The 26,544-nt window shown below is 48.2% G+C and overlaps 2 protein-coding genes across 5 annotated transcripts in view; one reads left to right on the top strand and one right to left on the bottom strand.

The window, feature by feature from the left end:
* Nucleotides 1-354: 354 nt before the first annotated feature.
* NAIF1 (nuclear apoptosis inducing factor 1) lies at nucleotides 355-5,796 on the bottom strand. 3 transcript variants are annotated; one of them, XR_009694637.1, is made up of 3 exons: nucleotides 5,057-5,796; nucleotides 1,425-3,110; nucleotides 355-1,340 (listed from the first exon to the last, which is right to left on the bottom strand). XR_009694637.1 is itself a non-coding variant. In XM_061154559.1 (2 exons), exons 1-2 carry the CDS (start codon nucleotides 5,565-5,567, stop codon nucleotides 2,638-2,640), a joined length of 984 nt encoding a protein of 327 aa, XP_061010542.1. In that variant the 5' UTR covers nucleotides 5,568-5,796; the 3' UTR covers nucleotides 357-2,637. The 3 variants fall into 3 exon arrangements, 1 of the variants encoding a protein (XP_061010542.1); XR_009694638.1 differs by having other exon boundaries at nucleotides 356-1,340; nucleotides 2,584-3,110; XM_061154559.1 differs by having other exon boundaries at nucleotides 357-3,110.
* An 878-nt stretch (nucleotides 5,797-6,674) lies between these two features.
* Nucleotides 6,675-26,544, top strand: part of SLC25A25 (solute carrier family 25 member 25) — a 33,467-nt gene continuing 13,597 nt past the window's right edge. Inside the window, exon 1 of one of the 2 annotated variants that reach the window (XM_061154554.1) lies at nucleotides 6,675-7,014. In XM_061154554.1, coding sequence (XP_061010537.1) covers nucleotides 6,760-7,014 — 255 coding nt within the window. In that variant the 5' untranslated portion in view covers nucleotides 6,675-6,759. Of the gene's footprint in view, nucleotides 7,015-22,720; nucleotides 23,139-26,544 lie in introns of those variants that run through there. The other variant, XM_061154558.1, reaches the window with a different exon arrangement.

Raw genomic sequence — 26,544 nt, 5'->3', positions numbered from 1 at the left:
ATAAGGCAGCTGTGGGGCTTTAGGCAAATTGTTTAACCTCTCTCATACTCAGTGGCCTCATCTGTAAACTGAAAACAGCATTACTACCTAGCTCATGGGGCTGTTGCAAGAAGTCTATCAAGTAATGCTTACAAGACCTGGGCTCGATAACTTGTCAGTTTTTATTCTCCCTAAATACTGGAGTGTTAACTGTGCCCAGAAAGGCTGGGCTCCCTCCAGAATAAGGGCCACTCTCAAGTGAGAATTACTGCTTAGCAGGACTTCTTAACTGTTCCACAGAAACTCCTGAGAACCAGTCCTTCCTATCTTGATTCCAGTTGAATTTGGAAATCATAGACTGAATTCTTCCAGTCTATGTATGAGCCACAGTTCTTCAGAAACGATGAGAATACCCAAAGAACTTGTTTATAATGCATATTCTTAGAGCTCTCCCTCCAGGAGTCTCGTCTAGGTTTGACGTGGGGCCAGGGATTGGTTATATTTAACAAACACTCCCAAGGAATTTTCATCCAGAGTCTGAGACACTGCCCTAAACCAGGGATAGGCAGGCAGGCTTTTCTGGAAAGAGCCAGAGAGTAAATATCTTTGGCTTTTGGGTCAGATATCTGTCACAACCACTCAACTCTGCTGTTGTAGCTGCAAAACAGCCAGACATTAAGGAAATGATGGGATGTGGCTGTGTTCCAGTAAAACTTGATTTACAAAGGCATGTGGGGGGCCAGATTTGACCCATGAGCCCCTGCTCTCTGCCAGCCCCTATCTCCTCTACATATAACCAATGAAGAAACAGATTTGTGTAATTTTTTTTGAAAAGTGATATTTCTTTAATTTAAAATTATGACCTGGAAAGACCCAGTCACTCCAAGCTTCCTCTTTATACCCAATTGGAACAGACACAATATTGGCTCAGATTGCCAATCCCAGAGAAAAACCAAACCAAGCTGCAAACCCCTCAGGAATTCCCCAAACTTCCTAAGTTCAGGGGCCATCAGGCTCCATGAAGGGAGGGTGCCCAGATGGCCGGAGGCTGTTGCTTTCCAGTCACTGAGAAGTTTTCCTTCGCTCTGTAGCTGGCACCATCCTCATCCCCCATAGTGAGGATGATGCTAAAAGAGTCACCTCCCAACCATCCTCAGGGGCATCTTCCCATAATTGCCACAGTGGAGCTGGGCGATTCTAGACGTACACCAGAAGGGCAGCACCTTCTTTGTTTAGCTGAGATCTGGAGCCTTGAGTTGCAACCAGCGGTCAACGCGTGGCCAAGGACTCCTCGGCAGCAAAATGGCAAACTTGGGAGAGGACCGGGGAAGGTGCAAGGGTCTCAGTAACTGATGGCGATTCTGTAAATGAAACAAGACAGATGCCAGCTGGGTAAAGTCCTTACAAATGGGGAGAAAGCGTCAAGACAGAACAGGGAATACCACCTCCTCCGGCACTCCGACCGAGGTCGGTTGGCTCTCCTTCGAGCACAGACGTCCGAGGTCCCACTTCTTGGGTCAGTTTCAGTTCTCCCACCGCAGACACTCATGGCCAGTGAGGCCTTCGGATTCACTCAACCAGTCAGTGAGGCTCTCGCGAGAACGCGAGGCGCCGAGAACTGTGAGAAGGCAGTCCAGGGCGTGATGTGATGGAGGCTGTTTTCTGCACCGAGTTTTGGAACTGCCCGATCAGTAGAGGGGAAAGAAGGAAGGGCGTGGCCAGAGCTGCCCTCGGAGGCCCCGGAGGCCTTCCCAGAGGGTTTCGTGTATAATAAATACCACTGGCTTGCAGCAAAGCCGTCTGGAAGAAGCCGTGGCCTTAGAGCCACTGCAAGTGGGGGCAACGAATAACATTTACAGCACCCAAAGCCTGATGCTTGACCTGAGTCAAAAGCTGTCGGGACAAACCACAAAAGGGCTGCCCGGGGAACGCAGTGGAAGACCAGATGGAGGTCAGGCTGGTCCCCACCACACACAGCATTCCTGAGCCTGGCCGGCTGCAGCCTGGGTATACTGCAGGGGCAGTCTAGAGCACTAACAGGGTGTGCCTGGGTGCGGTGGGGGAAGAGGGGGGAGAGCACAGCCCCAACCCGAGTCCCCTGAGAACTGAGACACAGTGAGAAGGAGAAAAGGGCGGGGGTTTCCTCCTCAAGCCCACCGGGTCACTCTGCCTCCCAAGGGAGGAAGAAGATATTATTGTGCTACTGCCAGCACCACTGATGTTATTTTACTCCAAAGGATGGCACCTGGGGGGTGGGGGGGCAGGATTTCAGCGCAGGCCCCCAGCTGTGAAACGCCCCCCTGCAGTGAGAGCCCTCCTTATGGTGGTCCTAGTCCGAGTCTGGGTCACATCACAAGCCCTTGCTCATGACAACATGGGTCCCATCACCAGCGCCTGACCCCCGCCCATCCAGTCTTCAGGTTCTTAGCAGGACAGCTCAAGGGGTGGGGTGGGTAACAAGAGTTTTGGGTCCCAGGAACCCAACAAATTCTTCTTCCCAGTCTCCTTCACCTCCCAGAAACAGCAGACCCCTAAAAGTCTGTCAAACTGGGAGCCGTTCACGTGGCCAGGCCTAGCCTAAAGCCAACGACACAAGCCACTTACAAGACCTCCGTGGTGTCATCCATTCACAGCAGAAGGCTGGCCTGACCCCTGCTCTCATTGGATGATGCTGTCTGGCTGCCCATTCTGGGCCACCTGTCCAGGGTCAGAGGCGGTGGCGGGGTTGGGCATGTTGCTCTGAAGGTAGCGGCGGAAATCTTTGATCATGGGCCGTAGGACCTGGATGAGGACGCTCAGGGCCGCCTGGGTGCCCTCCATGGCCTGAGCCTGTCGCTCCTGGGCACAGGCTTGCACCTCCTGGGAGCGACGGATCATCTGGAGCAGGTCATTCTGCTGCTCCAGGTGCTGGGCGATCTCCTTCACGTGCAGGTTGGTGACCCGCTGCTCCTGGATCAGCTTGGCTGAGTTGAGGGCTATGCGGCTCTTGAGTGCCTGTGGCTTGACCGAGGTGTCAGCATGCTGGGCCATCATCTCCACAGGGGCCTCGGCCGGCAGGGGTGGGGGGGCCTCAGCTGTGCAGTACTCTACCACTCCCTCCTCCAGCGTGTGATAGGTGGTCTCTGTGGGGACTGTGGGGAAGAAAGAGCAAATTGGTGGCAGGTCACTTTCTAGAAAGAGTGAGGCTGGCCGTATGGGGTAGGGGGTCGACCATTAAGCCTTTTTCTGGAGAATTCAGCCTCCCCTGGCTTTATAGCCTTTTATTTATACATCTGGGGCTTCCTGGGTGGCACTAGTGGTAAAGAACCTGCCCGCCAATGAAGGAGGTGTAAGAGATGCGGGTTCAATCCCTGGGTCAGGAAGAGCCCCTGGAGAAGGGCATGGCAACCCACTGCAGTATTCTTGCCTGGAGAATCCCATGGACAGAGAAGCCTGGCGGACTACAGTCTATGGGTCACACAGAGTTGGACACAACTGAAGTGACTCAGCACGCATGTATAAATCTAGACTCCAAACGATTCAGAATCTTAATCTACTTAATAACCAAAGGGTCAGCCCCTGATCTGGCAAAAGCAAAGATGCTAATAGTTAAGACCAGCACCTACTATGTGCTAGGCACGGTGCTAACCCTTTGTATTCCTTAGCTTCATGAACCCTCATAATGACACCAAGAGGCAAATACTGTCACGTTCATTTTCAGAGATGATAAGACAGACTCAGACACCACGGTACGACTGGCCTAAGGTCATACGGCTTATTCAGCAGGTATAGGAAGAAACCCAGGTCTCCCTCAATACTAGTGACCAAGGTGTTCACAGTCACCCCACTGGGCTGCTTCTGGCTGATAAAAGCAGGGCCAAATGCTCCCAGAAGTACCAGCACACAGCAGGCATCCTGGGTGAGGGTTTGCAACCCCGCTGGTCCCGGCTCCTTCAGTGCTTTCTTGACTTCCATGTCTTTTATGGCCAAGCAGAATAGGAAGTGGGAGTGGGAAGGCAGCAGTTAAAGTGCCCAATAAGCGCCTCCTGTCTCCTTGATCACCTTAGTCAATGGAATGCCTAAAGGTCCTTCCTCTTACAGAACAGCAGCTGATTTAGACCTGTGTTTGATCCCCTTTCCCACCTCCATATCCTTGAGAAATATGACACTGCTGGGGTATGGCAGTCTCTCACACACACACCCAATTCTCCCAAGCCCCATTGAGAAACCACTGATAGATTCAGTTCCCAGCCCATCACAAAGACCACTTAACAGTCATTGGTGCAAAACTTATCTGAACTAAAAAGTCCAACCAACTAGTTTCATTGTCATTCCTAGCTTGAGAACCTTTGAAGGCACTCTAGCTGGCTGTTTGGGCCTCCAAGCATGTCGGAAAGATCAGTTCTTCCCTCCCTTTAATGCCGAAATCAATTGTGTGTCCCACCCCCACCTCCAGGAAGTCCCCTTTCTCTTCTGAGTCCTTAGGTGATCCTGACTGATAGTGCAGTTATTCATATATGTGTCCCTCTTATCTGTCCTCCTAGAATATAACTGACTTATCTCTTAGACACCTTGGGAGTCCCAGCACCGAGCCCAGGGTTTGGCACAGAATTGCACTAATGGTTGATGAGTGAATGGAAGGGTCGATTAACACCAGGAACCGGGAGGTTCCTCAGCAGTGCCTGATGAATGTTCACACTGAAAACCAGAATGTCTTTGTCCAGAGTCAATGTCCATCTGCCTATTCATTCAGTAAATACCTCCTGACTGCTTACTAGGCACCAGGCTTTGGAAAAAGTCCTGTAGGGGTATAAACATGGTCTCTGTCTTCAAGGACCAAACAGTTCAGTCACAGACGCAAATGGTGGCAAAACAGTGGAGGGCAAGCCAGTCCCTCAGAAGTCCAGACTGCGTGCTGAGGAAGTCTCAGAGAGAAAACAAGATCACTTCTGTCTGGGGAGCCCTTGGAAGGCCTCCTGGTCGTCCAAGACTCCCATCTGACCTTTGACCCTTGGCAGACAACCTTCCCTGGGCTGCCCCAGCTCTTTCTGGCCCTTCCCATTTAGGAACGCTGGACTGGGTGGGAGAGGTCACTCACTCTGTGTCAGGGTGACCGTGGCGGCGGCTGCAGTGGCCGTGGGTCCAAGGGCCACGGGGTGGATCTCTGCGGTACTGGGCAAGCTGATAATGGTGGCCTCGCCCAGCAGGTTGCAGATGCGCTGTTGCATGGGGGTGAGCAGTACAGGGGCTACAGCGGGGCCACTGGCGCCACTGCCACCGCCTGTCCCAGGCCCACCTGCTCCATCTTCCTCAGTGGGCCCTGGGGCCTCGCCACCCTCCACGGCTGCCCGGACCTGGGCAACCTTGCGACGGACCTCGGTCTTGAGGTCGGACCACTTCTTCTTGACCTCGGGCAGCTCCCGGCGGCAGGTGGCCACGGCGTTGACCCTTCTCAGAATGCCGTGCCACGCCGCACTCTTGGCAGCCAGAGGGACGCCGGCGTTGAAGTGGTTCACCAGCAGGTGCTTCTTCAGTTCCAGCTCCTCCACGATGATTTCCACCTCTCGCTCAGAGAAGTTCATCTTCCTTTTCTTGGCGGGGACGGCCATGGCCTCTCCCCACCCGGCTTTTTAAAGAAACTATAATCCCCTAACTGCCCCAATTCCCCTTCTGTCTTCCTTAGCCTCGCTACTCACCTACCCCCCTACAGGGGATAGGCTGGGCTGGTCCAAGGCCAATTACCAGGCCTTTGGTAACCCCCCTCGCTACGCAAAGTGCGTAGGGCCCAGCCCCGACCTGCCCAGCCGCTGCCAGCCAGCTGCGTAATGGCTTCCTGAATCTGCCTCTTCCGCCGGGGTGTGCGGAGATCCGCCCACTTCCCCTCTTCCCGCCTCCCAGAGCTTCTCTAGGGAGACCCGCCCTCCCGGTTGGTCGCGGTTCAGATATCACATCGATCACTGGTTCTTTCGACCTGTCGCTCAGCTAAAGGGCACGCCTACTTACTGGAAGTCGCCTGATCATTGGTCTCAAGGTGTGTCTGTCGCTACAGAGCGCCCCACCCAACCTAGTCTTTGCTCACCCCTATTGGAAAGTCGTCCTGTCGTTCAATCATCATGATTACGACTTTTACGCCGTTAAATTCCGCTATTTTATTGGTGGTTTAGGGAGTTAGATTACCAAAACCCGGTTTCCTTGAGGATCCCTAGTGCTTTCGGCCTTGAGCTGTTGACCAGTTAATTTTTTTTTTAATTGTACCCAGGGCGCAAACTTTGCCTTGGCAACCGCAGATCACAATCGCTCCTCAAGCAAATCCTATTTCCCATTGGAGATGACGATCTCTCCGTACACGACGGCTCCTCGCGTTTCTAGGATTCCGCTGGATAAACAGCGTTGCTGAATGGAAGTAGGACACGGGGCTTTCCGCCTGCCAATCACAGGACTCCTGCCTATCGCAGCGTGATTTCTTCTCGCCGGCCCGACTCAGCCAATCACCGCCTCCCTCCGTTTGAATCGGCCCCAGGTTTAGCCGGGATTGCCCCTCCCTCTCAATTAATCTGGGTAGTCTGGCTGCGTGGGCAGTCCTCGGGGTGGCTCCGCCCCTCCAGTGGCCGTTCTGACCTGTGATTAGTCGACGTCTCCCCGGGGGCGTGGCCATCCAGCCGGCGCGCCGCGGGGCGGGGCTCCCGGAAGCTGCCCATCCCGCCTGCTTGCCGGCATCGCAGAGCCCGCGCTAGTCGACCAAGGACCCTGGTGTGTCGTCCGCGCTCTCCCCGTCGGCCCGTCGCCCTAGCCTCGCGCCCGATGGTGAGCAGTGTGTTGTGCCGCTGCGTGGCTTCCCCGCCGCCAGACCCCGCCGCCTCCGCCTCGTCGTCCGCCTCATCGCCGGCGTCCGTGGACCCGTGCGGCGGCGCCGTCTGCGGGGGCCCGGACCACCGGCTGCGCCTCTGGAGCCTCTTCCAGACTCTCGACGTCAACCGTGACGGCGGGCTGTGTGTCAACGACCTGGCCGTGGGACTTCGGCGCCTGGGACTACACCGCACCGAGGGCGAGCTCCGGGTAGGCAACGCGCACCCCTCCGCGCGGGCGGGGAAGGGACCCTCTCCTTCGCGCCCCAGAACCTCTGGGAGGTCCAGGTGATAGGTCTGGTCTGTGCGACCAGCAGCCCTTTGGAGCTTGGCAGGCTTGGTGGAGGCCTCTCGGGCTGGCTGAGACCCCCTGGATGACAGACTTGGACACCCCCATTTATGCCCTAGTGGGAGTAGAGCTCCTTCTTGGCCTCTGTGGGCGCTTGGGCTAGGCAGAGGGGTGCGGGGATAGGCTCTCCCTGGGTACAGGCGGGTACCCTTTGGATATTCTGATGGCCGAAAAGCCCCTTTCTGCCGGGGCTTTCCCCAGAGTAGAAGGCCAAGTCTCCAGAGTCTGCTGTATGTCACCTTCTGACCTCAAGACTAAGCTTTGATGCTCCCCTCTACCCATCATTAATGGTTTCATCCATCCTCTTCCAGTGGCCCCACGTTTCCATGCCAGCGGTGGGCCCTGATCGGGTTCCTCTCAGAAACATGTGGGAGTTGGAAAAAATGGGAACTGGGGTTTCAGGCAGATCGAGCCATGTGGGTGGTAAGAACTGACATTTCTGGGTGAGGCTCAATCCCCGTTGACATGCTTATCCAGAAAATGGGATCAAGATCTCTTACAACCTTGCAGATTAGAGTGAAAGAATCCAGAGGAAATTTTTTCCTGAAAGTGAAAGCCTGGCCCACCTAGGAGGAGACTTTGTTACTTTTGTTCTGGAGTGGCCTCCTGGCCAAAGGAGAAGGAGGGACAGAGATGTGCTGTCCTTTCTGTATGAAACCCTCAAGCAGAGGCTGTTTCTTCCTCTTCTGTCTCTCATGGTATGTTTTCCTATCTGAATTTGTAGCTGTAGCTGCCCTTTTCCAAGTATTTTGTTTATTGTAGCCTGATTTATAACCTGGAGGAAGACTACTTTACCTAGCAACCTGTTTCTCTTGTAAGTTAGTTCCTTCGGTTCTTTTGTACATACCCCAATTAGAGAATCTCATAGCTAAGTGTGAAAAAAGTTTTGGTAAAACGGCAGTGAATTTAAGCAATTTGTTTTTCGAGTAGGTGTACATAAAGTTTTAAACTTTATGTCCAGAGTATCTTGGCTCAACATCCAAGCTATTTCACCTACTTAGGATCAGCCTAGGGAGACCAAGGGTAACACTATGCAAGGTAGAATCATTGGGTTAAGTCCAACAGGCTTAGAAGCAAGATATTTTTTTTTTTTAAGATTTTTTTTAAAAAGTCTTTTCAAGTGAGTGTTACACAGAACTGAGCTGAGTATTTTCTAATCCATAACTGATGAATAAATCATTTGGAAAGATGAGATGGCTGAACTCAGAGGGTCTGTGACTTATGGGCTCAGGGAGGTTAGCCTTTCTGCTTCTGTGAACGTAGCCACCAGGTTACATGGAGGGCGTCGGGCTGCAGGAGTGTATTCATTGTTTACACCATGCTTTGTGCTTCAACTGGAGTCAGTGTTTTTATGATTTATGACACATCAGACATGGATCCAAATCAATTTTTTTTTTTTTTTGGTAGTAAATGTAAATTTTAAGGGCAGACAAGGAGAAAGTGATCATTTTCTTTCCAGTATTGAAACTTTTTTGATTAACCAAAAGGAGCCTAGCCCATTGGAGTCACACTGGCTCTACAATCTCTAACTCAGGGAGTAAGTTTCCTTTCAGTGTATGGCTTTTCATTTGGATTCTGACTACTTCTACCAACTCTTTCAGCTGATGAATGTGAAATTATATAGCTTTGCGAGATTGGGAATGATTCATTTTATTCGTTTATTACCTGTGGAGGCGCACAGGCTAGTCCTGCAAGCGAATGGTTTAAGCATGAGAGAGAGAACCTGCCTTCTTGTGAATATCTGGGCCGCAGGAAGACACCCTACCACATGAACCCCCTTACCACTTCCTGCTGCAATAGTTATTGGTATTAGCTACACCCAGAAAAAGTAGTGCTGCGGTTTTGCAGAAGTATCAAAGGCAACAGAGAGTTGAGGGAGGGGGGCTGCCCTTCAAAATGGGTTATCTGCCGCGGTGACAGGCATTGAAAGACACAACATCCAACTCTGGCAGCTGCTCCATGTAACCCACAGGACCAGTCTGAAGTGCTCAGGTTTGCATAGGAATCAGCTGTGAGGGTTTATCAGTGGGCGGCCGATGAACCCAGGCCTTGCAACTACACAGAGCCTTCCACTAGCTTGCCACTGCTGGATCAAGCTTTCTTTAGAAATGAGCCAGCAGTTTTGGGCATCTGCCTTGGTTTCAGAAGAAATTGGAACAGTCGAGGAAAATTTACTTAAAATGGCAGTGGGCCAGAGACACCAATGACAGCCAGCCAGAGAAATTTTCTTTGTAAAGGGCATGTGAGCAGGAAGCCTGTCCTGGGACAAAAGAAGGGAAGAGTTTATTAAAGACAGAAAGAAGATGACGACCACAGTAGCAGCTTTGGGAGATGAGACTCCAGCGAGAGCTAATTATAGCATTGCCTATTTAAGGCATTTTCATGTGACCAAACAAAATCTCTGTCTGAAAACAAATTTAAAACATAGGCTGGAACTCGGGCAGCCAATTAGGGAAAGAACCCAAGCTGGTGACGTGTCAGCTGCTATTCCTCTAGCTGAGGCTTGAGGGACTCTCCTCAGCAGCTGGTGTTTGATACAAGTGAGGATTCTAGATGATGGTATGATCAAGTTTGCTGACTCAAGAGGCTCGCATGTGCTCCATCTAGTTTGAGCCTGACAAGCTGGGCTTTGGGGAGAACTTGAAGAATAATCCTTTTATTTGGCTTATGGGATCTTTATTTGGCATGTGGGATCTTAGCTCCCCAACCAGGAATCAAACCTTCATCCCCTGCATTGCAGGGCAGATTCTTAACCACTGGATCACCAGGGAAGTCCCCAACTTTTTAGAACCACATCTTTTATTCCCAAAATAGGTTTCAGGATTATTCAGAGATTATCCTATCAAACATGAGAACCTGCCCTCCCCTAATTCTCTCCTTGACCTGAACAGTGTACAGGAAGCAATCTCTGTTGACCTGGAATAATGTCAAGTTGGCATTGCTTGATCACACGCTATGTTGGACTCTATGTTGGACACTTTTCAGTGTCTGGCCATTTGTGGGGCAGGTATTTGCCTAAATAGTCACACTTAGGTGAGAGAGTCTACAGAACAAAGACCTTTTTCCCTGGAAAGGGTGGAGACATAACTTGGTATGATAGAATGACACATTAGAAACAGAAAAATGCCATTCGTGGACTAGATTGACTTTACATATTTAACTGATTATGTTATATTGTAAAATTGGTTCCTGGGTTGGAGGAATTATCATCATCAATTCAGCTAGAAGATATTTGTTTTTAATTAGTTGATATCTGGAAAGGTGGAGCCCGGTACCCTGATCCTTAGACCAAGTATTAAATAAGAACATAACAGAGTGGGCCTGACTTGGAGCTTCAGTGGGTGAATTCCTTTGATGTTCAAAGAGCCATCAATTGTTGAAGCCTCACAGAAACCACAGGGGAATGAGGGAAACAAATATTTTGCTGGTATTCATTTCTAGTCCAGCTGAGTACATAGCCGCAGGATGAATTTAGTGAATAAAACTGCATTCCGAGGGGACTAGTCTCATTAAATCTGAGCTGACTTCATTTTTAACCGTTTCTTCTTTCACTAATGTGAACTTGGCAGAACCAAAGAATTTAGTCTTGGATGGTCACTGGCCATCCTAGGCCAGCCTCCCACCCAGCATTCCTCCTGTGACATCCTCCTTTGCAGAGGACCATCCAGCCCTTTCCTTTGTGGACTGAATTGGGGTCCATCTGAGTTCTTTCTCAGATCAGACTGAAGTCTGTCTCCTTGCGTCTATTACCCATTTGCCCCAGGTGTACCTTCAGGAACAACCTAGAATCGGGATCTATGGGTCCTTGGAAACAGCCGTCTTATCTGAAAACACCTGTCTTATTGGAAGACAGCTGTCTTCCTGTAATCTGCTGCTGCTCAGTAGTTTTCACCATGCCCTTCTCACATGTCCACACTTGCCTGCACCCTTCTCTGGGGCAGTGTGCCCTGGAGTTAAGACTACAGATTTTCCTTGGAAGTCTAAAACAGGGAAAGCAGTGGAGATAGAAAATAGACTAGTGGTTGCCTGGGCCGGGGAATGGAGGGCAGTGGAAAGCTAGGACGGTGATAACTAATAATAAGTCCGGAGTTTCTTTTGGAGGGTGGGGTAGCGAGGGTTCTTTGTGAGTGATGAAAGTGGCCTAAAACTGATGATGATTGCAAATATCCCTGAATATACTAAAAGCCCCTGAATTATACAGTCAAATGGGTGATTTCCTTGGTATGCAAGTTATATCTCAATCAAACTTTTGAATAACCCAACACAGGTTTTGCAGTATAAACATGGGTTCGGGTATTGTCCCAGCTGCTTGCGAGCTCTGTGACCTTGAGCAAGTTACTCGACCTCTCCAGGCTGAGTAGGAGGTTTAGTCTCCTTATCCTGGTGGGAGGAATACCTACTTCAGTGAGCTTGTTGTGGGATTGAATTAAAAGAAGTTCATGAAGAACCTGCAGCAGGGTTCAACCCAAAATGACCTTTTTCCAGGGAGCCTTTGAAAATAAGACGCCCAGAGTTGGGGGTAATCATCTGCATTTTTTCTTAGGTTACTGAGGTGAAAAGTGGACTTGAAAGAAGGAGAAAGCCTAGGGGATGTGGTTGTAAAGGGTGTGTCGGTAATAAAGTGTGTGCAGCACAGTCTCCTGTCAGCTGATGGGGCTCCGGAAAACCTGGGCAGCCTTTAGGAAACCTACAGCCTTTAGGAAAATTAAAACAGAAAAAAGAGAGAGAAAGAAACCCTGTTGGCAGAAGATTTCCAAAAAGCAGTCGTGTTACTGTACACACTATGATGTCTTTGGCCCAGATGTTTCCCAGGGTGGACATGCGTCCCCGTGGGCACCACTCTTGTCAGCCTCTTGTGGTTTCATGAGCCATGGATGATCTGGAAGCTTCAAGTAGAGCTTAACACCTTTGGAGATGGTCTCACTAACCTCGTTAGTTTGTAGAAGTGGGACTGAGGTTCCAAGGTTGGGCTGGTTGAAGGCAGAGTCAGTGGCAGAACCCAGGATATTTGTTCTCGGCCCAATTTAGCTCAGCTTACACGGCCTCTGTCCTTCCGTGGCTGGCGGTACCTAAGTAGCCCTTAACACTTTGCAGCCTTTATTTTCACACTTTGTGACAGGCGCGTATCTGTGCCCTGACACCAGCTGAGTATTTTAAGACTTCCCCCCATGATATTCAGGAAGCAATGCCGGAAATGTTAGGTCCATTCTAGACTCTAAAAGACTCAACACAGCATCTGAAAAAAGAAGCCGTTCACTTAAAGATGCACCTTCCTTTAAAGTAAATGAATAACAAAGGTAGGACGGAAGGAAGGCGCTTCTTATCTGCTTTAAACTCCTGGCCAGGAAGCTTGAAAAGAAGGTGACTCATGGCTTATGTTCCCAGAGTCGGGGTGGGGGGGTGCCCCGTGGCTCTCCCTGTTCCTGCCGCTGCTCTGTGAAGCTTCCCACATTCCAGCCACCCCGGCCTCCTGCCTCCTTTCTTGCAGCCCTCCCTCCTCCTGAGCTGGAGTCTTCTTACCAAACACAAGGAAAACCACCTCCATTGTTTGAGAAAACTTGAAAAAAAAAGAAAAGAAAAAAATTTTGAAATGCCAGTGGTAAAATAAAGAGCAGGGGATGGCTTGGATCACCCAGAATAAGCAGAGTGTTGCCTCCTTGTCTTTGGTCCGTTGCAGTTGAAGAGTCCTGTTGGTTAAAACCAGCCCACTACCATGCCCGCCTTCACCATCCTCACTTGGCCTTTTTACCATCCCTCCTGTTGCTTCTAGTTGATGGCCTTGGTTTGAGTTTGAACCCCTGGGATGTTAGAAATGGAAAGGCCTTTGAGGTTTGCCCAGTTCAGAGATGTTAAATAACTTGTCCAGGGTCTTACTGAAACACCTTAGGCGGTCATGTAGGGTCTCTTCTATGGGAGAGATTACATCCCCATAGAAGAAGCCTTTAGTGATAACATTTATGGACATGGTTAACTTTTTTCCTTTCTTCCTTTACATCTTGGGTGTATTTTTTGGCTAGAGGCTTTTCTTTAAGCCTATATAAGCAATATAAAATAGGATCTGGTAAATGGTTCTGTAGCTAAAACCTTCCTTTTCTGAATTGTTTCTAAAGTGCTGACTTGATATAAACCAGTCATTCTTACATGGAGGTCTCCCATCTGCCCTTCACACCCTGAGCAGGTCTGATGTGTATTTGCTGAAGAAAGCAGCCGTCCACCTGGTGGGTTTCACACCTGTGTGTGGAGCTTCTTCTCTCTGAGGTCCTCCCCCAGGACAGAGAAAGAGGCTGGTAACAGCTACGTTCAAACTCAAGGCTTCCTAGGTGGCGCTAGTGGTAAAAAACCTGCCTACTAATGCAGGAGATATAAGAGATGCAGGTTCAATCCCTGTGTCGGGAAGATCCCCTGGAGGAGGGCATGGCAACCCACTCCAGTATTCTTGCTTGGAGAATCCCACGGCCAGAGGAGCCTGGCCGGCTCCAAAGATTCCAAAGGGTTGCAAAGAGTTGGACACAACTGAAGCGATTTAGCACAAACACACGTGCATTCACACTCATTCAGATGATATCGGTTTTAGAGGGCAATTCTGAAATCAGCTTTAAGAAACTGCAAACATCTAGTGTTGTTTTAATAATCTGCTGGCTTGCCATTTCACGTGGGAGTGAAGAAGGACTAGGAAAGTGTGGCTTCCACGAGTAAGCTGAACATGTGCCTATGGTTTGGCTCCCACTGGTCAATTTGGGTTGGTTGAAAAATTTTTGATCACTTTAGGTGACTTAGAGTGTTTATATGGCCAGCCTCAATACCATATCCTCCCCACCACCACCACTCCATCTCTCCCCCGCTTTATATTTGACATCTATGTAATCTGAAAGGAGAATCAGGCTCCTCTAAGAGCAGAAAAAGAAGAAAAATTATGCTGTGTTTCTATTCTGTCTCTTGTTTCTCCAGGCCTTTAATTTACATTCTACATCTCAAAACCCTATACTTAAAATCAGGTTAGTTTTGTACACCCATGACTTTCTTTTAGAGAAAAGAAAAAGACATCTTTGTTCACAGGCATTGACCTTGAACTTGGGACCTCAATGGAGACTGGCTTTTCACCAGGAATAAATAAGCATCCAAAAAACTACTTCCTCTGTGGGGCACTTCTCTTTCCCACAGTCACAGGAGTCCCCTTCAGGGAGTTTTGGCCAAAGCTAAATTTTCTGGTTTTACTTCCTAAAATGGAAATAGATTAGGGGATTTCACCTTTTTCATTACTGTAGTTTTGTCATCTTCAGTGCCAAAGGAGGCCAGTGCCTGGCTCCTCTTCGTCATCTAACTGGGGGCTGAGTCGAGGGCAGGAAGCTGTTTAACAGTCCTGCCTGACGTCCTAAGACCCCTCCTGCCATGGGACGGCACGGGACAACACCCGCGATCTAAGCATTTAAATTCTCCAGTTGACTCATTTCAGAGAAGGATATGTCACCTGCCACAATGGTGCCTTTGAAACTGCAAATCGTTACTGCTGCCGCTGCTAAGTCGCTTCAGTCTTGTCCGACTCTGTGCGACCCCATAGACGGCAGCCCATCAGGCTCCACCATCCCTGGGATTCTCCAGGCAAGAACACTGGAGTGGGTTGCCATTTCCTTCTCCAATGCATGAAAGTGAAAAGTGAAAGTGAGATCACTCAGTCGTGTCCAACTCTTCGCGACCCCATGGACTGCAGCCTACCAGGCTCCTCCATCCATGGGATTTTCCGGGCAAGAACACTGGAGTGGGGTGTCATTTCCTTCTCCAGCAAATCGTTATTACCAGTATATAAAGAGATCTTTCAGTCTTTTGCTCCTGCACCATTCAAGAGGATATATAAAAAAATATGTACCCCATTGCATATTAAGTTGGCATCTAAAAATTTTTGTCCCTAAGTTTGGTAGCTGCAGAGGATATAATTTCTGGCGTACTGTATATCTGATTTAAGTGTTTTAGTTTGTGGGTTTCAGTTTTGGTCAAAACCTTAGAGTTTTTTGCAGATTCGACCCATTCAGTTTGTGTTACCCCCCACATAACCCATTAGCCAAGGCAGTCCTCATTTTCAAATCAAATCATTTTGGCTTTCAGTCAAATAAAATCTGGCTTCATTTTTTTGGTTAAAAGTGTTAGTAGTCGTCCCTTTGACTACATCTCTTCCTAATGGTAATTATAATTCTAAGATGGATGGTTTGTAGGTAGTGAAACTGGTAAACAGCAGACAAGGGGCATTACCCTGGAGTCAGTCATGGGAGAGCTCTCTGCCCTGTTATAAGGCTCCCTCGGGAACCTCCAGTTGTCCTTCTGTGTGATGTCCCAGGGGCTTCTATACCCAGGGCAATTCATTAGGATACTTTAGAATGGGTTCCCATTGGGAATCCATTCCATTAGAATTTGTTGTTTTCTCTGAAAAGTATAGGAGATCCTGAGACACACTTTTTTATCCCCAAGTCTGTTTTCTAGATTCTTGGAAGAGTGGGTTCCTTCTGCAGGTGATTACCCTCAGCTTAACCAGGCTCTGTTGATGTTTATAAATCTACAGTTGCAGGAGGGTTATCTTCTCCAGTCCTATCTCTGGTTATCAGGGGTCCCTCAAGAAAGTTAAGTGAGGTGTAATTGTGTTATAGAGACTGCGAAAGAAACTAATGATCGACCAGATACTGGTGATGCTGTCATATAAGGAAAGAGAGGTACTACGTTAACCCACAAGGAAATCAAAGGTACTAGAAAGGTTGCTTTAAAATCAAAATATTGGCAAAGTATGCAAATTGAATATGTTTTCATTGATTGCTGTCTTGGGTGCTGGTCAAAGGAGATTTTAGGATAAATAGGCCTGGTCTCTTCCTTACCTAGTTACTATTTCTTTTCTTCTGCTGACTTTGGGTGTAATTTATTCTTTTCTGGTAAGTAGAAACAGGTCATGGATTTAAGACCTCTCTTTTTGGGATGTAGGCATTCCCTTCTAAGTCCTACTCTGGCTACATTCCACAAGTTTTGCTGTGTTGTGGTTTCATACCATTCAAAATACTTTTTCATTTTTCCTTTGGTTTCTTCTTTGACACATAGATTATTTACAGTTGTATTTCATTTCTGCTTCCCTGGTGGCTCTGTGGTAAAGAATCCACCTGCCAATGCAGGAAACATGGGCTCAATCCCTGGGTCAGGAAGATCCCCTGGAGAAGGAAATGGCAACCCACTCTAGTATTCTTGCCTGGGAAATCCCATGGACAGAGGAGCCTGGTGGGCTACAGTCCATGGGGTCACAAAAGAGTCAGACATAGAGACTAAACAACAACAAATTTCATTTATAAATATTTAAATATTTCCCAGGTATCATTGATTTCTAACTTAATTCCACTGTGGTCAAAAGAACATTTTGTACAGGTTGAATCCACTTATATTTAATTTAATGAGTCTTGTTTTATGAGCCAGAATATGTTCTGTGTGTACTTGAGAAGAATGTGCATTCTGGTCTTGTGCACTGGAGTGTTTTATAAAGGCCGGTTAGGTCAGGTCCGTAGAGAAGCTGTAGTGTTGTTCAAGTCTGTGTGCTCACTGATTTTCTGTCTACTTGCTCCACCATTTACTGAGACGAGGGTGTTAAGACCTGACTATAATGGTGGATTTGTCTCTCTTCTCCTTGCAGTTCTGTTGGGTTTTTACTTTCTGTCTTTTGAAACTCTGTAATGTGGTCCTAAAACATTTAGCATTGTTATGTCTATTCTTTTACTTTTAACCTATGTGTCTTTATATATATATACATTTTTTTTTTATAATATACATATTTATTTTTGTCTGTGCTGGGTCTTTGTTGCTGTCTGAAGGCCCTTCTCTGGTTGCAGCGAGTGGGGGCTACTCTCCAGCTGCAGCACGCGTGCAGATTTCTCAGGCGGTGGCTTCTCTTGTTACCAAGCACAAGCTGTAGAGTGTGCGGGCAGCTCTAGAGTGTTCAGGCTTTAGTAGTTGTTGCACATGCGCTTAGTTGCCCTGCGGCAGGTGGAATCTTCCTGGACCAGGGATCAAACTGGTGTCTGCTGCATTGCGAGGCAGATTCTTAATCACTAGACCACCAGGGAAGCCCGTGTCTTTATATTTAAAGTGTGTTTCTTGTAGGCAACATCTAGCTAGATCTTGCTTTTTTGATCAGCCTGACAATCTCTACCTTTGCACTGAGATGTTTAAACCATTTACATCTACAATTGTTACTGATACGGTTGAGTATAAATCTGCCATCTCACTGTTTGTTTTCTATTTGCACCACCTGTTCTATGTTCCTTTCTCTTTCTGCCTTCTTTTGGGTGGAAGAGTATTTATAATTTCACTTTATCCCATTTGTTAGCTTACTAGTTACAATTTTCTCTCTCTCACCGTCCCCCCCACCTCTCTCTCTCCAGTGGTAGCTTTTGGAATTATAGTATACATTTTTAACTTGTCACAACCTACCTCAACTGATATTATACCACTTCATAAGTAGTTTAAGATTCTTTTTTAAATTTTATCTGTTTATTTGGCTGTGTTGGATCTTTGTTACTGCGCATGGGCTTTCTCTAGTCGAGGGTAAGCTGGGGGCTCCTCTCTAGTTGTGCACAGGCTTCTCACTGCCGTGGCTTCTCTTGTTGCAGAGCACAGGCTCTGGGTGGCCGCGCTTCAGTAGTCGCTGTGTGGGCTCAGTCGTCGTGGCTCTCAAGCTCTAGAGCACAGGCTCAGTAGTTGCAGCAGCACACTGGGCTTAGGGCTTAATTGCTCTGCATGTGGGGCTTTCCATGTAGCTCAGTTGGTAAAGAATCCGCCTGCAATGCTGGAGACCTGGGTTCAATTCCTGGGTCAGGAAGATCCCCTGGAGAAGGAAATGGCAACCCACTCCACTATTCTTACTTGGAAAATCCCATAGACAGAGGAGCCTGGCGGGCTACAGTCCATAGGTCGCAAGAGTCAGACATGACTTAGCACTATCTTTCTTTCATCCTGTGGAATCTTCCCAGACCAGGGATCAAACCTGTGACCCCTGCATTGATTGGCAGGAGGATTCTTATCCACTGTACCACCCCCAGGGAAGTCCTAGTTTAAGAATATTAAACATTATGCTTTCATTTCTTTCTTCCCAGCCTTTGTGCAATGGTTCTCATACATTTTTACTTCTATGTATGTTATAAACCACACAGGCTGCCTCTATGGCTTGTCTTTTTATGGGCTTCCCAGGTGACGCTAGTGGTAAAGAACCTGCCTACCAATGCAGGAGACACAGGGACGTGGATTTGATCCCTGGGTCTGAAAGATCCCCTGAAGGAGGGCATGGCAACCCACACCAGTATTCATGCCTGGAGAATCCCATGGCCAGAGGAGCCTGACGGGCTACCGTCCAAAGAGTCGCAAATAGTTGGACACGACTAAAGCAAAGGATGCATGTATAAACCCACAATACATTGTTTTATTTTTGCTTTAAATTGTCACTTATATTTGAAAGAGATTTAAACAATAAGAAAAATTTCTTTCTTTCTACCCACACAATTACCATTTCTAGTGCCTTTCATTCTTTTCATTCCATTCTTCATCTGGTATCATTTTCCTTCTGTCTGAAGGACTTCTTAACATTTCTTGTAATACAGTTCTGCTGTCAATAAATTCTTTAAGTTTTAGTACATCTGGAAAGTATTTTGCCTTCCTTTTGGATGGTATTTTTCTAGGTATAAAATTCTGGGTTAACAGTTTCTTATGGAAATCCCCTGTCATTCTTGGTTTTGTTCTTCTGTAAGTAATGGGTGTTTTTCTCGAGGTGCTTTTTAGATTTTCTTCTTTATCACTGGTTTTCAGAAATAATAGTGATGTGCCTGACTGTAATTTTGTTTTGTTCTGATGTTCCTTATGCTTGGGGTTTGTTGAGCTCTTGGGTCTGTAGGTTTTAATAAATTTGGATAAAACCTGGCCATTGTTTATTTAAATATCTTTTCTGTTCCCACCTCCATGAATTTCAGATGGGTGGATATTAGTCTATTAGCAGTTCTCCCACAGGTCACTAATGCATTTCTCTCTCTCTCTTTCTCTCTCTCTTTTTTTTTATGGCTTTATTTTTCCATGTGTGTTTCCTTTTGGAAAGTTTCTATTGCTCTGTCTTCAAGTTCCTGAATCTTTTCTTCTGCATTTCCTCATCTGCTGTTAAAACCACCCAGGTGTGTGTTTCATCTCAGACATTGTAATTTTCATCTAGAGCATCTGTAGTGTCTCTGTTTAACGTGCTGTATCTTTCTTGGGCATGTGGAATACAGTTATGACTTGTAATACCCTTATGTCCTAATTCGATCACACGTGTCCTTTCCAGGTCAGTTTCAATGGATTGATTTCTCATTGTGGGTCATCTTCTCCTGCTTCTTTGCATTGCTGTTAATATTGTTATGGGATTTTTATCTTGGATATTTTTGTACTCCTATGAATATTCTTGAGCTTTATTCCGGTATGCAGTTATTTAGAAACAGTTTGACTCTCTTGGGCCAGCTTTTTATAGCTTTGTTAGTTCAAAAAGAGCAGCATTTAGTCTAGGGCCAGTTTTGCCCCTGCTATGGAGGCAAAACCTTCTGAGTACCCTTCCTGAACTTTCCTATGTTATGAGGTTTTCCACTCCAGCCAGTGGGAACAGGAACTATTCTTAGCCCTGTGACGCCTTTGGCCAGTTCTTTCCCCACCCACAGGCAGTTTCCTCCCGCTCACATGCTCTGACTCTCAGGGGCCCTCAGCAGAGCTCCAGACCTCCCTCTCTGCACAGTTCTGTCTTCTCTGGTTCTCCCTGCAAACTCCAGCTGTCCTGGCCTCCCAGCTCCTGCGCTTCCATGTGGGGAGACTGCTGCTGGGTGTCCACTCTCTGCACGATAGCCGGCAACTCTAAGCAGGAAACCTGGGCAATTGGTCTCATTTATTTAGAAATCGAAGGCGTCCTGTCCTTCGTTGCCCAATGTCTTGAAAACCATCGTCTCACGTTTTGTCTGTACATTTAGTTGTTATAGTGAGGAACATGAATTGGTTCCTGTTACTCCATCTTGGCTGGAACCCACTGTGAGTTCATAGCTTAGTTCTGTGGTACAGAGGAGTCCATTAAAGGAAAAACCAGTTACTTACTGAATACGGGATTTCTCTTTTATTTGTAGATGAGGGCCGAAAAGATCACCAGCTGCCCCAATTCACCAGATTTTCACTGCCTTAAAAAAAAAAAAGGATTAATTTTTAGTAGTGGATTCTTTATTTAGGGATTTTTACCCTAGACTGGCCCTTCTTTTGTAGTAAAACTATTTAGTTCTATGAACTCACAGTCATTTTCTAGATAAAAATAGCTAATTATGTACTGTTCTAAGAGCTTTCATGCATTATTTAACTAAGTCTTCAACCAACTCTATGAAGTAACAGTACAGTCCTGTTACTGTCCCCATTTTGCACATGAGGCTGTTAAAGCCTCAGAGAGGTAAAGTAGCTTGACCCAGATCACACAGCCAGGAAGTGATAGCCAGGATTTGAACCTGGGGTCTGGCTCCAAATACCAGACATTTAATCAACACACAGAACTCCTTCTAGGTAAAGTTGTGTGTGTATCCAGTAAAAGGGCAACTGCCGTGGGCTCCTTCGCTCTCAAACAAGCATGGCAGTCTTGCTTTCCCTTTTTGTGTTTTCTTTTTAAATAACAGCTGTATATATGCACACATGCGTGCCTGGTCATACATGCTCATGATCTGGTTTCACAAGGTATAAGAGGATACTCAGTAAAAATAAATCTCCCGTCTACCTTTCTCCCCTCAAACTCCCAAGTCCCCGCCATCCCCACCCCAGACCATCTCTTCAATTTTAGTATGTCCTTCCAGGGAGAGTCTTCATATATGCAAGCGTAGAAATAAACAGTGGCATACTATCCCCTTCCTTCTGCATGTTGCTCTTTTCATCTAACAAGATATTTTCAAGTCGTTCCATAATTGTAGATATAGTGCTGCCTTACTATTTTTTTGGGGGGGAGGGGGGTTGAGGTAGACCATTTTTAAAGTCTTTATTGAATCTGTTACAATATTGCTTCTGTTTTATGTTTGGTTTTTTGGCTGTGAGGCATGTGGGATCCTAGCTCCCCAACCAGGGATCGAACCCACATCCCCTGCGCTGGAAGGTGAAGTCTTAACCACTGGACCCTCAGGGAAGTCCCTGCTGTACTCTTTTTGACAGCTGCCTAGGGCTCCATTGTGTGGATGTGCATTAATTTAGACCTGCTCCCCTTTTAAAGAACTTTAAATTGTTTCCATTTGTGTTCAGTCACTCAGTTGTGTCGGACTCTTTGCAACCCCATGGACCATAGGCCGCCAGGCTCCGCTGTCCATGGCGTTATCCAGGCAAGAATACTGGAGTGGGTTGCCATTTCCTTCTCCAGGGGACCTTCTCGACCCAGGGATTGAACCTGCATTCTCCTGTACGTAACCTGTGCTATTGTAAATCAGGCTGCAAAAAATATCCTTACATTTTATCACATGTATGCATCCCATATATGTCAACATATGTATATGTGATATCCCACATGTGCAAACATATCTGCAGGTTAATTCACTGAAAGTGGAGTTGCTGTCAGAGGGTCTGTGCTTTTGATATGCTGGTAACAGTGACTAAATTGCCCTCCAGCAAGACTGCGCTGGTTCACACTCTTGTAACAGCGCATCAGGATATGTTTCCCCAATACAGTCTATTAAACTTTTTCCATGCTGTGTTTGTTTTAAAAATAATGGTTATGAACACCCTATCAGAGAGTTGCCTTTTCAAGAGATGACATGACACTGCAGTTTGTCTGCTAGTAAATGAAGAAACAAATGACCAAGGATTAATTCGCTTCTATTCATGATTGCTCAGTTGAGTCCACAGCCTTCACCTATGCCTGGTCCTGGGTTCGAGGGCTGGAAAGATCTGTGACTTGATCCCTGTCCCCAGGCAGCTCACCGTGTAGAGGGCACCGCAGAGGAGAAACGACCGTGATAGGGCGCAGAGAATGGGATAACTGAACAAGGGGAAGGGTTGCCGGATGTCTTAGGAAGTGTTGCCAGGATCTCTTGATCGTGTTAAACTTGAGGGGGAGTGTCATCCCGGAAGCCGCCAGTTGGAGAGGAGGAAGCTTCTCCATGTGGATTCCGGGCCACTGGAAGCCCCTCTGGAGGTTGCTGCGGGCACCTCCCTGCAGAACTGCCGGCCGCATGCGGGGAATCAGCGGGCTGTGATTGGAGGGACGTTGCTGGGGGGATAATGAACCCGGTAGTGTCGGCAGAGGTGATTGGCCGCGCCCTGCTGCAGTGAGAATGCAGGCTTAGATGCTCGGGTGCTCGCCGGCGTGATGCTGCTCCTTAGTTCAGAGAGGACGAGCTGAATGATCGGGAGCTAGAAGTTGGCTTCTGCCTCGGGAGAGGTCTGTCGGGCCATCCGCCTTATCTTTCTTTCTTTCTTTTTTTTTTTTTGCCAAAAAGCCAAACCTTTGATCACAATCCACCTGCAAAAGTGAGTTTTTATTGGAAGAAGCTCCAGCGGCTCTCTCGTGGCCAGCAACCCCCCGACGGGGCTCTCAGAGTGAGCTGCTTCGCAGGCCAGGCACAACAGCAGTGAGAAGGCAGGAAGCAGCCACGGCAGGCAGAGTTGCCAGCCCTCCCAGCTCCCCAGGCTAGTCATCCAAGCAGCTGTGTAGCCAGAGACCTTCAGTGTGGTGGCCACAGCCCTCAAAAGTGAGCAGTCACTGGAGGCGACGTGGGGAGCAAGCTGGGATGTTTCAGATGCTGTGGCATTTTCTGTCGAGCTTTTTCCCCAGAGCCGGGTGCCAAGGCTCCAGAGAGGGCAGCGGGAATGAAGTCAGAGGCACCCCGGCCCCGGCTCGGAGAGACCAGATGCCAAGCTTTTTGGGGAAGCAGGACGGAAGGACTGAGGCCACGGAAAAGAGACCCACCATCTTGCTGGTGGTTGGACCTGCAGAGCAATTTCCTAAGGTAACGGCACTGTCGAGAGGACCTCCTAGGTGAGGGGCTGGCCTGGAGAAAGCTGGAGCGTGGGGCAGGAAGAAAAAACTTACGGGTGAATCCGTGTGGTACCAGGGGCCTGGGGAGAAGTGTTAGACAATAAAGAAGCCCAACTTTAGTCCAGTCTTCCTGTGGCTGCTGCACCAGCTTGATTACCTTATGTGACCACTTCAGTGGCCATTTGAAGAAGAAAGGTGGAATGCAATGGGAGATATACCCTAGGATGTGTCACTGTAGCCCCAGAAAGTCATTTGAAAGGAAGAGACAGTTACAGTGTGTCTTAGGTATTAGCATTTTAAACAGCTCAGGGAGGACGGATCTCAAGGGGGCCACAGAGCGAACCTTCAAAGGTGAACCCAGGTGCCAGGAACTAGGGAGGACCAGCCTGTCCTTTATCCCGAAGGTCAGACCTTCTGCCTTGGTGGGCAGAGGAGACCCGTCTTACCTTTCCGTTGGGGAGGAGGGGAGCAGTGGGGCAGAGTTGAGGCTGGAGGCTCAGAGAGCAGAGGACGGTGGTCCTCTGGGGTCCTCAGGTATGCTGAGTGCGGGGGTCTTCCATCCATCTCACGCCCTGAGTGTGGGTTATGTCATCTGATCCCCTCAAGAGCCAGGGTAAGTGGTGGCATCCCCATTTCACAGATGAGGAAACTGAGGTGGAGGAAGGTTAAGTAATTTGCCCAGGATTAAACAATAAAGGAACGGCAGAGGTGAGATTTCACTCTGGTCTACCTGGAACTTTGCCCTCTCCTGCCTCGCCTTCGCTTAAGAAAGCCGCCAGGACTGGTCTGGTTCGGTTCAGGATTAGAACCAACAAGGCTGCTTGGCTGTGATTTCTCCCACCCGCGGTAGCAATGCCTCGTTCACCTCCCAAGCCTTGGTTAGTCTGAATCTTTTCTCATTTCTCAAGGTAAAAATCTACTGGGAAAAGGAAGGAGAGTCTGCCCTATGTGTGGCAGACTGTAGAGCCCAGAAAAGGTTCTGCTGGGTTGGATTGCTGCACTTAGGAAACAGATGTTCACTGTTCCTTTGCTCAGTGGAAGGGACCTTTTTTTTTTTTTTTTTTTTTAATTTATTTCTTTGCCTGCCCTGGGGCTTAGTTGTGGCATGCAGGATCTTCAGTTGAGGTATGTGGGATCTATTTCCCTGACCAGGGATCGAACCCAGGCCTCCTACATTGGGAGCATGAAGTCTTAGCCACTGGGCCACTAGGGAAGTCCCAGGAGGGACTTCTGATGCCACAACTTTTGCCGTGGTTACAATGAGAAAACAAATCCTTAGTCTGTGCTCAACCACTGGCGGCAGGGGTCTGAGCGTCTGTACTGTGCCTGAGGCTGACAGGTGTCGCTCTCTACCTTTGGATCATTTTAGAGGAGCTTGGAAATGGCTGCAGGGTTATCTGTTGGAAGGAACTTATATCTCCAGACCTGCTTGCCTACAGTCAAGGGATTATGGGATTGGCCGGCTCCCTTTTAAATTCACCCACTTTTGACTTTAATAATTAACTGCTCCATTTCCCAGACTCATACTGACTGGCATCCCTTGCCAGTCCTGCCCCTGCCACCTGGGCTGGCTGGCATTAGAACTCTCTGTTCTAAACAGCTTCTTTCCTGACCTACAGAATTGGGAGCAAGGCAGGCTGGAACCTAAGACTCACACCTCACTGGCACTTCTCCCCAAAGGAACGTGAATCAGCTGGCTGGGGGTGGGGGGAGCCCCAAGAGGGAGGTGGATCAGCTGGTTTGGTTTGAAGAAAGCAGGAGAGCGCACCTGGGCAGTGTAGACCCTTTAAAGGCAGATAACTAAGAGCTGGAATAGCGGTTCAGCAGTGCGTCCTTTTCTGCGCATCTGCTCTTGAAGGTGGAGGGTTGAGGGTTATGATCATTGGCCAGTGGGGCCCGGCTCGCTGTTTCTCTGCCATTTCTCTCAGGCAGAGGCTGCCGCGACCGCGTGGAAACCTGGTGGAGACATTCACTTTGGTTCTCAGGCTTCTCAGTTTCCCAGCATTGCTACTCTGTTTAATTCTCACTTCCTTCTTTTAAATATGTCCGCTGGTGAGTCAGGTTCCTGCAAGTTTTTATTCTAGGAACTGTTCCAGTTTCTACCCTTTATCTTTGTCTTCCAGTTGATCTGCAGTTGGAGAAGAAAGCCATTAGTCTGGAGTGGGTGGTACCCCGAGCTGCATTCAAGCTTTCCAATCCTGAGGGGCCGTCTCCTCAGAAGCTCAGAGAATTTTTGCTCATTGTGTGTCTAATTGCCAACTGCAGGCAGGTTTCATTGGAAACCAGCTCCACTGGGCTGTCATGGCAACCCGATCATCAAATGACACTGCGACTGCAGCAGCAAATGACGCTCTAAGAGCCTTACGGGTGGGCGGGACTAGAGTAGCCGGATGCTGGCAAGGCTCCTTCACATATTAATATTTGGGGCTTGGTCTGAGTCATCGGAGGGGGGCGGCAGAAATGCTTTATGAGCTAATGCCGCACTCCCAAAGGTACTCTGCTTGCCCTGTTCTTACTCATGGTCTTCCAGCTCTTGTTGGAAGCACCTGTCTCTCCGGTATGAAACAGTAGTAGAACAAGGAAAGCCTGTGGGGTCGGGGCATTGGCAGGCCTGAAGGTGAGAAGATGCTCGCGAGAGGAACTGCAGATTAAGGGAAATGGAATACCACTGAATTCTCAGGGATCGGGAGTGACTGTCATCATTTCCCAGAACTAGTTGTTATGGACTTTGGAAGAAAGGAGACAAAAGTGGATCTGGGTCACAAAATTAGAACAGGTAAAGAGAGCGGAGAAGACGTATAGATGGCAGGAGGGGGAAGAGCGCATTATATTAAAGGATCCAGAAACGTCTGGAGCTGGTGTCAAACATCAGGAACTGAACTGGTGTCAAATACCAGGTATCAAACATCCTGCTTTATGAACCTGTGTTTTTGGCCATGGCATGTGACATGTGGGTTGCCATGGCGGCTCAGATGGTAAAGAATCTGCCTGAAATGCAGGAGACCTGGTTCAATCCCTGGGCTGGGAAGATCCCCTGGAGAAGGGAATGGCAACCCACTCCTGTGTTCTTGCCTGGAGAATCCCATGGACAAAGGACAAAACTGCAGGCTGCAGTCCATGGGGTTAGAAAGAATCGGACACAACTGAACGACTACACTCACTTTCATGTGACATGTGGGATCTTAGTGCCCCAACCAGGGATCGAACCCGTGCCCCCCGCAGTGGAAGCACAGTCCTAACCACCAAACTGCCAGGCAGGTCCTGAGCCCTGCTTTATTCTTCCTTATTTGTATTTCTCATGTATTGTTCAGTGCTTTAACAGAGTTTCTTGTGACTTTTTTTTTTTAAACTAAGGCTAAAAGGCTCCCCCACACCTG

This window comes from Dama dama, chromosome 11, assembly GCF_033118175.1.
Source record: "Dama dama isolate Ldn47 chromosome 11, ASM3311817v1, whole genome shotgun sequence".
Taxonomy (NCBI): Eukaryota; Metazoa; Chordata; class Mammalia; order Artiodactyla; family Cervidae; genus Dama; species Dama dama.
The sequence above is the reverse complement of the archived record's forward strand: the minus strand, read 5'-3'. Positions and strand labels throughout refer to the sequence as shown.